This window comes from Danio rerio, chromosome 19 (genome assembly GCF_049306965.1).
Source record: "Danio rerio strain Tuebingen ecotype United States chromosome 19, GRCz12tu, whole genome shotgun sequence".
NCBI lineage: Eukaryota > Metazoa > Chordata > Actinopteri > Cypriniformes > Danionidae > Danio > Danio rerio.
Window position 1 is genome coordinate 13522501 of NC_133194.1, and position 10000 is coordinate 13532500.

At 35.5% G+C, this 10000-nt stretch overlaps 1 protein-coding gene across 2 annotated transcripts in view; it reads left to right on the forward strand.

The window, feature by feature from the left end:
* seh1l (SEH1-like (S. cerevisiae)) overlaps positions 1 to 10000 on the forward strand; it is a 26172-nt gene that overhangs the window by 11255 nt on the left and 4917 nt on the right. The window contains exons 7-9 of one of the 2 annotated variants that reach the window (NM_199923.2): positions 2240 to 2397; positions 6446 to 6593; positions 9771 to 10000. The exon at positions 9771 to 10000 is cut by the window's right edge and continues 1417 nt beyond it. In NM_199923.2, the coding sequence (NP_956217.2) occupies positions 2240 to 2397; positions 6446 to 6593; positions 9771 to 9798 (334 nt within the window). In that variant the 3' untranslated portion in view covers positions 9799 to 10000. The remainder of the gene's footprint in view (positions 1 to 2239; positions 2398 to 6445; positions 6594 to 9770) is intronic. The other variant, XM_073930589.1, reaches the window with a different exon arrangement.

Consider the following 10000-nt stretch of genomic DNA (forward strand, 5'->3'; position numbering starts at 1 on the left):
GAACGATCGGAATGAGCTAATATTATTATTATTATTATTATTATTATTATTATTAATAATAATAATAATAATAATATATCAGTAAATAAATAATTCAGCTTCCCTTCAAATGAATATATAAATTTTTTACTCGCTGTCCCCCTGTTATTTAGTGTTTCGTGTATCATTAAAGGGATGGTTTAGACAAAAGTTAACATTAAAACACACACGGCTTGCTCTATTCTATTAAACACAAAAGAAGATACTTTGTAAAATGAAGTCAAACAGAAGTCAATAGCTGCTATTAGGAGTTTGGTGCACCACCAACATGTAATTTCTCTGTCAAGCTGCTCTCACCATAAAACCTTTTATTAGAATGTGAAATTTTAAGTACCATTAGACAATTTTTATCATGAAAACACTGGATGTTTTTAAAAAGATATTTGGAGGAATTTTAAGTTATTAATCAAATATTGAATTAAAAAAAACATTTTTAACTTTTATTATACGATTTTTGTGAATTTTATTTATTTCTATTTATATATTTGTTTGTGTATCTTTTCTTATTAAAATATGAAGGCTTCCTTATCATGTCATGTTTTTATGTATATTGCCATGAAATTAAGTTACGTTTTCTTAAAAGCGTTCTTTAACATATCTTCCTATCTATTAGTCATAAATGAAAGAAATGTCCACTTATCAGTACATCTTGGGAGGATATTTTTCAAACAATCTCAGAACTGTAATATGTTTATTTCTAAATACCCCAATATTTGTTTTTTGAATGATGACTATGATCTTAAATGTTTACCAACATAGGATATGTCATACTGCACTAATTGCGAATAAGAAGGTTATTTTAAAATTTTTGTCTCAATCCCACATTCACAGTGGACAAAATTTGGCTTAAATTAGGGCTGCAACTAACGATTATTTAAAGAATCGATTAATCTGTCAATTATTTTTTCAATAAATCGGATAAAAAAAAAGAAGAAGAAAAGTATTAAAGGTGCAGTAGGTGATCTGCCAAAATGCTAATCGGTTAGCATATTATCTTTGGACGGCGGTAAGGGACTTTGATTCGAAACCCCACCTCCTGAAATTGGGAACGCGCACACCGCGTCACAACAGCAGACAACCCACTAGTTCATGTCATTCGCCAGTTAGTTAGTGTTTCTTGCCGGCGGCGTGCAGAAATTACACTTATTACTAAGCCATACTTGCATGCTATTTCCGAGCGAATATTCAGAGTAGCATGGTAAACAGTATAGGAAGCCTGTCATTGTTCAAAAATGACCCAATGTGAATATAAAAGCAACTTCAGCTCAATAAAGCAGGTTAGGCGGAATAGCGCTATTTACCGATGTTTAGTTGTTAAATTAAATAAAAATCTACATTATCGATGCTGTAAACCGCACCAAAGCTCAGTTTGATTTTCTTAGTTGCTGCTCTTAAGGTAAACGAGCTAACGCTAACTTGTCATGCTTGTCAAGCTGCATAACGAGTAAAACATCAGCACCAGGGACTTTATGGTCCTCACTTCAAAATGTAACAAAACCTCTTTTCTCCTCATCCCTGTCTATGAGGTGTCGAGCTCTGTATCAGTGCGCGAGAGAGACCATTTGTACTCTGCTCCACGCTGAACTAAAGTGTTTTTAATAATCAAACATCCTCCTTTCATGCGACACAACGAATCGATTATGAAATTCGTTGCCAACGCAATTAGTAATCAATCTTTATTGATTTAATCCATTCGCTGTTGCAGCCCTAGCTTAAATATTGTAATATTATAGCATTCTACAGCTAGATTGAACAAAGCTAAACCTAAAACTATTAAATGATGGTTTGAGTTTATAGAGAAACTTTCTTCTTTGGTAACTAGATAAACCAAAGTGTACTGAAAGATAAATAGTAATGTATTAGAGGAGTATAAAGGTCACTTCCCACCTCACAGTTTCTTCTTTTCCTGTTTATTGTTATTTATTTAATTTCTTATGTATTTTCCTTAAATGCAAACCCTGGCTTATATATAGTTGTTGCTAGCTATGAATGCTGTAATTTTTTTCTGTAATAAACAATCACAAAAAATAAATGAAAGAAATTAAAAAAAAATGGTAGTTGAGTAAATGATAACAAATGATTTACATTTTTTAATGCGGAGGTTATTCCGTTTATTTAAAAACTATGCTTGTGTTATCCTCACAATGTAAGGATCTGGTTGATTGCTTTGTTACAGTTGTTTGTGTTTTGTTTCTGCCAGGAGAGAGAGCGCCAACAGCTCTGGTCCCACTAAGTTCGAGGTGCAGGTGATGGCTCAGTTTGACAGTCATAACTCTCAGGTGTGGCGCGTGAGCTGGAACATAACCAGCACGCTGCTGGCCTCCTCTGGAGATGACGGCTGTGTGAGGCTCTGGAAAGGTCAGTCGTCAACTCAGTCTGCTACCTGCGGAGTGAACCTTTTGAACTCCATTTCACCATGAAAGTTCATTATTATTGCCTATAGAGATGATCTTTACAGTCTATATTAGGAAGTTGGTTTCCACAAATTCCCAAGAACAAATGTGTCAAACTCAGTTCCTGGAGGGCCACAGCTCTGCTAAGTTTAGTTCCAGCCTAACTTCAACACACTTGCCTGTGGGTTTTAAACAAGCCAGAAGGACTGAATGAGTTTGATTAAGTATGTTTAATTAGGGTTAAAGCTAAAATTTGCAGATCTCTGGCCATCCAGACACTGAGTTTGACACTTTTGCCTTAAATATTTAGGGTGTACTCTAGGGCTGCAACTAACGATTATTTTAATAATCAATTAATCTGTAAAAAAAAAAAAAAAAAAGCATTATTTTCCAACCGTTTATTTAAAAAAGCTCATCCCTGAGCTGTCATAATAATAATAATAATATTAATTATAATATTAATACAATAAAAAAACTAAGTAGTTTTGTCCTGTTTTCAATACAAATATCTAAATACTTTTAAATCAAGATGCATACTAGACACATGAAATAGCATAAGAAATGTCTTGTTTTCTGGAAAAAAAAACACCTCAAAATTAAGTGATTGTTTACTTAAAACAAGTTAAATTATTTGTGAATTAGGTAAGAAAAATTATCTTAATGAGATATAATCTCAAACAGAAGTTTTGCCTGTTCACATAAACATGTAAGTGATCATGATCTATGATCATGTACACGGCCGTCGCCATGTTTACGTGCGGTCGCACATTTATTCAAAAAAAGCAGAACACGCAGCATTTAGCAAGTAAATTCACCAGTTACTCCCCAAATACATGCAAGTACGTGGCTGGTGAACTTAGAGAAGAGTAGATTCAACTTTATAGTTACTTTTACTATGTGTATCTGATATGAATAAAACACATCGGCAAATTATATTTCTATGGATTGTTAGATTTCTTTGTGTGTTTTTCAAACTCTAAATGTTTTGTTTTACTAGTACGTGTGTGTATTCACATGTCTAAAACATAAATTAAGCATTAGGCGGTTAAAATGCTGCATAATTGTGATAATAAGACACGTCTTTCTCAGCGGGGTTAAGTTGGTTCTGTTTTCGAAAAAAACAAAAAATGAAAAAAAGCAGCACTTTTCCCATGGTCCCTTACTGAAAGCTCTGCTCAGCGCCAAAGCTCAGTTTAATTTTCGCAGTAGCCGCTCTAAAAGTAAACGAGCTAACATTAACTTGTCTTGTTTGTCAAGCTAGATAACAAGTAACAAGGGATTTTACGGTCCTCACTTCAAAACGGACCAAAAGTAGGACCCTGTTGCTGAACTCCCTTCCTCCTCATCCCTGTATGAGGCGCCGAACTCTGTATCAGTGTGCAAAAGACAGAGAGAGATCATGTTCACTCCATTCTGCGCTGAACTAAAGTCTTTTTTAATAATCAAACTTCTCCGTTTCACGTAACAAAACGAATTGATTATGAAATTCGATGCCAACGCAGACCTAGTGTACTCACACTAGGCTATCTGAACCATGCCTACACTTTTGACCCCCATATCCCAGATCGTTTGATAAGTGTGAGTGCGAATTGCTTTGTTTTAATGGCCGGCCCCGACCCGGTTGGATGATGTTTGGTTTGGGCTTGTGTGCGTAACACGTAGTGTGAACATGCAGCATCACATTTAAGGGACTGTTATATATAGATTTATTAATCATTTAAAAGAGAATAGTGATGCATTTTGAAAATCTCTCACAATTTCTCCACACATTTCTGCAACAACTCTGTAAGTAAAGTGTATCAATTTAATTAAATGATCAACAAATAATTTATCGACAGTAGGGCTGCACAATATATCATTTCAGCATCGATATCTCAATATGCACATCCATCCACAATAGGCACATCACAGAAAGTGCAATGTTATTGATTTTTTTAATGTAAGGATTATAGTTTGGCAGTCACAGTTCAGAACACAGAAGGTTTTTGCAGTCACTGAAGAGTTTACCCATAATGGACTGAAAGTTTATTATTTGTGTGTTTGAGGCCTGTGACTGCGCATTCAGGCACAAGAGTTTAAAATATTCAGGAACATCAAAGTCTACTGTTTGCAAACTGAAGATGTCTTTTTTTATTGTTTATACATTAAAGACTATATAGTGTGATTTTTACATTCGATTAATCGATTTCTTTACCTGAATACTGTGGCATAGATTCAGCAACATACTGAAAATAATTCTCAGAGATTTTGGTCTATATTGACATGATAGCATCACACAGTTGTGAATCTCATTCCACCACATCCCAAAGATGCTCTATTGTATTGAGATCTTGTGACTGTGGAGGCCATTTGAGAACAGTGAACTCCAGGTAATGCTCAAGAAACCAGTCTGAGATGTTTTGCGCTTTGACATAGCGTGTTATCCTGCTGAAAGTAGCCATCAGGAGATGTGTACACCACGATCATAAAAAGATGGACATGATCAGCAAGAATACTTAGGTAGGCTGTGGCGTTGACACAACACTCAATTGGTACTAATAGGCCCAAAATGTGCCAAGAAAATATCCCCCACACCATTACATCACCAGCAGCCTGTACTGTTAATACAAGGTAGATTGGATCCATGCTTGCATGTTGTTGACGGCAAATTCTGAACCTACCATTCATATGTCACAGCAGAAAGCCGTTCAACTCTGACCTCTGGCATCAACAAGGCATTTGCGCCCACAGAACTGACGCTCACTGGTTATTTTTTCTTTTCTGAACCATTCTCTGTAAACCCTAGAAATGGTTGTGCGTGAAAATCCCAGTAGATCAGCAGTTTCTAAAATACTCAGACCAGCCTGTCTTGCACCAATTCAAATTCGCTTAAGTCACCTTACTTCCCCATTCTGCTACACAGTTTGAACTGCAGCAGATTGTCTTGACCATAGGTCATAGGACCATAGACCATAGGAACGCAGACAGGGGCGGAGTTGAAAACAGAGGCGTCAATCCGGACACTTCGGGGCTTAAAGTTGCTGCAGTCATGATGACCGATCGCATGGGGTCATCATAATTTTTATTTTTATTTTTTCATTTATAACAACAAAAGATTTACAAATATAACAGAATACAGTGTCTACAAACTTTAGTTCATTTTTAAACTAAGAATATTATGAATTAAATATATTATAAAAGCATGAGAGAAATAAAGGGAAACGAGAGGGTAATATAAACATAAAAACGAACCAGCCTATTAAATACAAAGCAATAAGCACAAATTCTTGGAGTTTAAACATCCCTCTAGGCTAATACTGCCTGTTTGAATATGCTAAAAAGAGGTTTACATTTATTTACATTTATCGATATGAAACTTTCCAATATATATTATTGTAAAACCCAAAACAAGGTGTTTGAATTAAGTCTTAAACAATGATTAAGATTATTTTGCATAATGAAAGCATTTTCAAAAAAGCACTTTAATCCAAAAAGATTGAACAAAACGACATTCCTAAAATAAGTGAGCTACACTTTCAGGAGAAGTTTCCCAGAAAAACCAGTCATAAACAGCGAGACAGGAAATAAAAAAAAAAATATATATATATATATATATATAGATTTCGATCGATCTGCGCAACACTGCATGAAGTCTAACGCCCCATAAGGTCTAAATGCCTCAATGCATTGAGTTGCTGCAATGTGTATGGCTGATTAAAAATTTGCTTTAACAAGCAGTTGGACAGATGTACCTAATAAAGTGGCCGGTGAGTGTATATCGCAGTAAAACAGAATATCACAGTCAGTCATGTTTGAATATCAAGTCAGATTTTTCCAACATTGTGCACCCCTAATTGACAGTAATTCTTTGGCATCCCTAGTTTAAATTTCTGAAACTAAAAATTAAAACAATATTTTGCAATATTCTTGTTTTTATCATTTTTCATGTAGCCTTAATGAGCTTCGAGACTAATATGATGTGAAATGTGAAATAAAACCCAGTGTGAGTTCTGTTGTGAAATGTTTGTCTGCAGCTAATTACATGGACAACTGGAAGTGCACAGGGATCCTGAGAGGAGATGGGAGTCCAGTGAATGGCTCTTCTGGACCCTCTGCTGCTCTGAGTGCTGTCGGCGTCCCTGGAGCTGCTCAGATGATTGTAGGCGCAGCTACTGCTGGCAGGTGGGTAGTGCTGCTGAGATTCACAATTTAGCAGTTTGACCCGACACTTCATTGATTTGGCTTGAACTTTAACAGCTAACGTATACAAATTAATTAAATATAGAAGATAGGTGGAATCTGATTAAATATCTCAAATGCAATTAGTACATTTCATGCTCTGGTTCCAGAACTATATACATTTTTTTTTAATCAACAGATTTTTGTAAAGACTTCTTAAAGCATTAGAAGCCATGAACCAGGAACGACCTAAACTATTATTAGATGCAAAATGTGGTTAAAAGTCAAACAAAAAAATGTACTTACTGTAACCGCTTTAGTGTGGGCATGCTTTGCTAAAACAAACAAAAAAATAATAATAACAATGGATTTTTAAATAAATGATGCATTCAAAATATGCATGCCTTACTGCCAATCCGTTTGTTAAATGTAACATCACGCAAAGCGACTTCCGTGTCCAAGCGCTATATCAAACTCTTTGGGGAGACTCAGCAAATGGTAATAATAAACGTTTACAAAGCGATGTAATACTTTCGAAAGTCACAATCATAATAGATATAACCATGCCTAATATCCGTTGGCCAGAAAATCATTCATTTCTTTAAAAATTGCTTAAATTTTGGTATTTGTGATGCAGCAAATCCAGAGACTGCGGTGTACACCATGATTTTATGTAAAATTCACTTTAATGAGTGACATTAACGAATATTTTCTCATTTCAAATGAGTAGCGGCGTGGACCCGGAAACGGTATTCCATACGTCACCGATACACCACGACATAACAAGCGGATAGAAAAATTATATATCACTTAGATTTTTTTTTAAATAAGTTTAAGTAAAATGTTAATATTTATTTATAAATGACAATACCTGATAATATGTTTTATAAATTTTTAAGTATTTTCATTTAAACCAAAAATTTTACTTAACTTTTCTGAAGTGAACATGAATTTTTTTAAATAAATAATAAATAAATATATTATAAGTCATGTCTAAAACATGGTACTTTATTTATTTTATGCTGAACAAATTTGGCATGGAAATAACTTTATTAATGTGGAAGAATCATCATCAACAGTAGCTTGCAGAATATTAAAAAACTGTTATAATGTATATAAATCCTAAATCCAGAGAGATGAGAAGTTTTAAGTGATGCCAATACAAGGTATACAAATATTTTAGCATTTCAATAGTGTCAAGAAACATTATGGTGGAGCTAAAAGTTATTTTTAACTCTCTGATGGGGATTTATTTGGTAGCTGGTTGCATTATTTGGTATCATGGTACCATCTTCGTTTTTAAAGGTTTAGAAGTTGATGTTACAAAACAAATGTTTATTGAGAAAATTCCCTGTGAAATGTAGTTTTTACTTCAGCTGTTGCACTTTAAAAGTCTGGCATGTTAATTAGACTTTAGTTAGCTTTAAAGGTGCAGTATGTAAGTTTGACACCCAGTGGTTGAACTAGGTATTGCATTCTTAGAAAAAAAAAATGCAAGTGAAGGTTGCCAGATTGAGGACCAACAGGAGCGAGTGACTATCGAGCCTAAAGGCTGATTTAAGTCGTGTTCTATATAAAAGCAACGGCGCACCATAGAGGGAATATTTTCCATATTAAAATGAGTTTTTGTTCTAACAAACACCTCAAATTGATTATATTAGAAACAGCTTCTATTTCTTGCAGCTGAACAACAAAACACTGAAAATGATCACCTCAGGTGAACCTCGTGCTTTATTCAGTGTTAAATGCTAACAGTTTGAGTTTGAATGCCATTTTACAAGACATTGATTGCCTTACTAAAAGCAACAGCAGATAGTTCTCCTCAGATCTTGAAAATTACATTTAAAATGGAACTTTATGCTGCGTTCACACCAGACGTGAAAGAAGCGTCAAGCACGAGTGATTTACATGTTAAGTCAATGCAAAGATCCAAATAGACATCCTGCGGCTTGATATGCGCGAATGATGTGTTTCACGCAAATGAAGCGGCTCAAGTTGGAAAATCTGAACTTCAGCGGACATTCAGGCCGCATTAACCAATCAGGAGCTTGCTCTTATAGGGGCGTGATTATGACGTAGTGCCTGTTGGCCAGGACAACGAACATCAGTTCTTGCCGACACAGGACACCAGACAACAGTTCATCAAACTGGGCTCAGCTCAATCAGAAGCACCACTGAGAGCTTCCATCATCCAGGTATAGTTTCTGGAGGAGTTTTTGAGCTCACAGAGCTGGGTGCACCTCAGAATGGATCTAGTGGACTCAGACACGGCTCCAAAAGCACATAAACACAGCTTATCTCTCAATAAAATCTATGTTAGCCGTTTAGCAACCAAAGCTAGAGTCACTTTGCAGACCTAAGCCATGCCCATGACGTGAATCCGTGTCTATTGTGAAGTGATTTTTTTATGCAGGAATGAAGCGAGTAAACTCGATGTTCATGGGTCTATTTACGTGCAAATAGCATGTTCCGCATCTAATTAATTGCTGATTAATAACCTTATGTGGAACTCTGAATCTGCATCTCAATTCGTAGTCTGCTACTGTCTACCGGAGGTTGCATTTCGGTCACTGACACGTGCTTTAAAAGCCTTTCTGACTAAATAAATGAAATATGTTTAAAAGAACCAAAACAAAGACAGAGTTTCGGCACGCAACAGGCAATTTCAAAGCAGAATATCTGACTTCAGCATTGTTTTTCACATAAACAAGTATGTTCACTTGGCATGTTTCTTAAATATCTGCAAACATGTTATGGTATTTCAGCCTGATCTCAGGAGAAAACGTAAGTATTTTACGTTTTGCCAGTTTAGTGGCTAATACGTACAAATTAGTTCGAGTTTAGTCATATGAAATTGTACGATTTTGTACGATTTTGGCACCTAACCCCACCCCTAAACCCTAGGGGTGTACGAATTAGATCGTACGAATTTATACGAATTAGCCACTAAATCAAAAAGTTGCGAATTGCCGTGAGATTGTGTTGGGTATTTTCATGCTTTAGAAGAGTCAAAAGCTTCCATACAGCACCTTTAATTATTTTTATAGTTCAAAAATGCTGCTTCACTTTTATTGCTTTATTTAAATAGTTTTTTTTTATATATAAAATGTATTTGACTGCATTTATCTATTTTTAACTTGTTTGTGAATTATACATAATTATGTGTCTTATTTTTAACAGAAAGAAAGCTCAGCTGATGCCAGGCTAACAGCATAGTGTGCTGATTGGCTGCTTGCTGCATGCAAATGCACAGGATTGGACGAGACCTCATTGACCCCTTCCCCTGCACGGTGTGGCACCTGCACACTCTTCTAGCTACTAATCCGACAGAAGTGTGTGTGTTGATGATTTCTAAAGCGGCTGATTAAGGAACTTTGCCTGTGTGTGTTTTGTTCAGTGGCACTTACCTG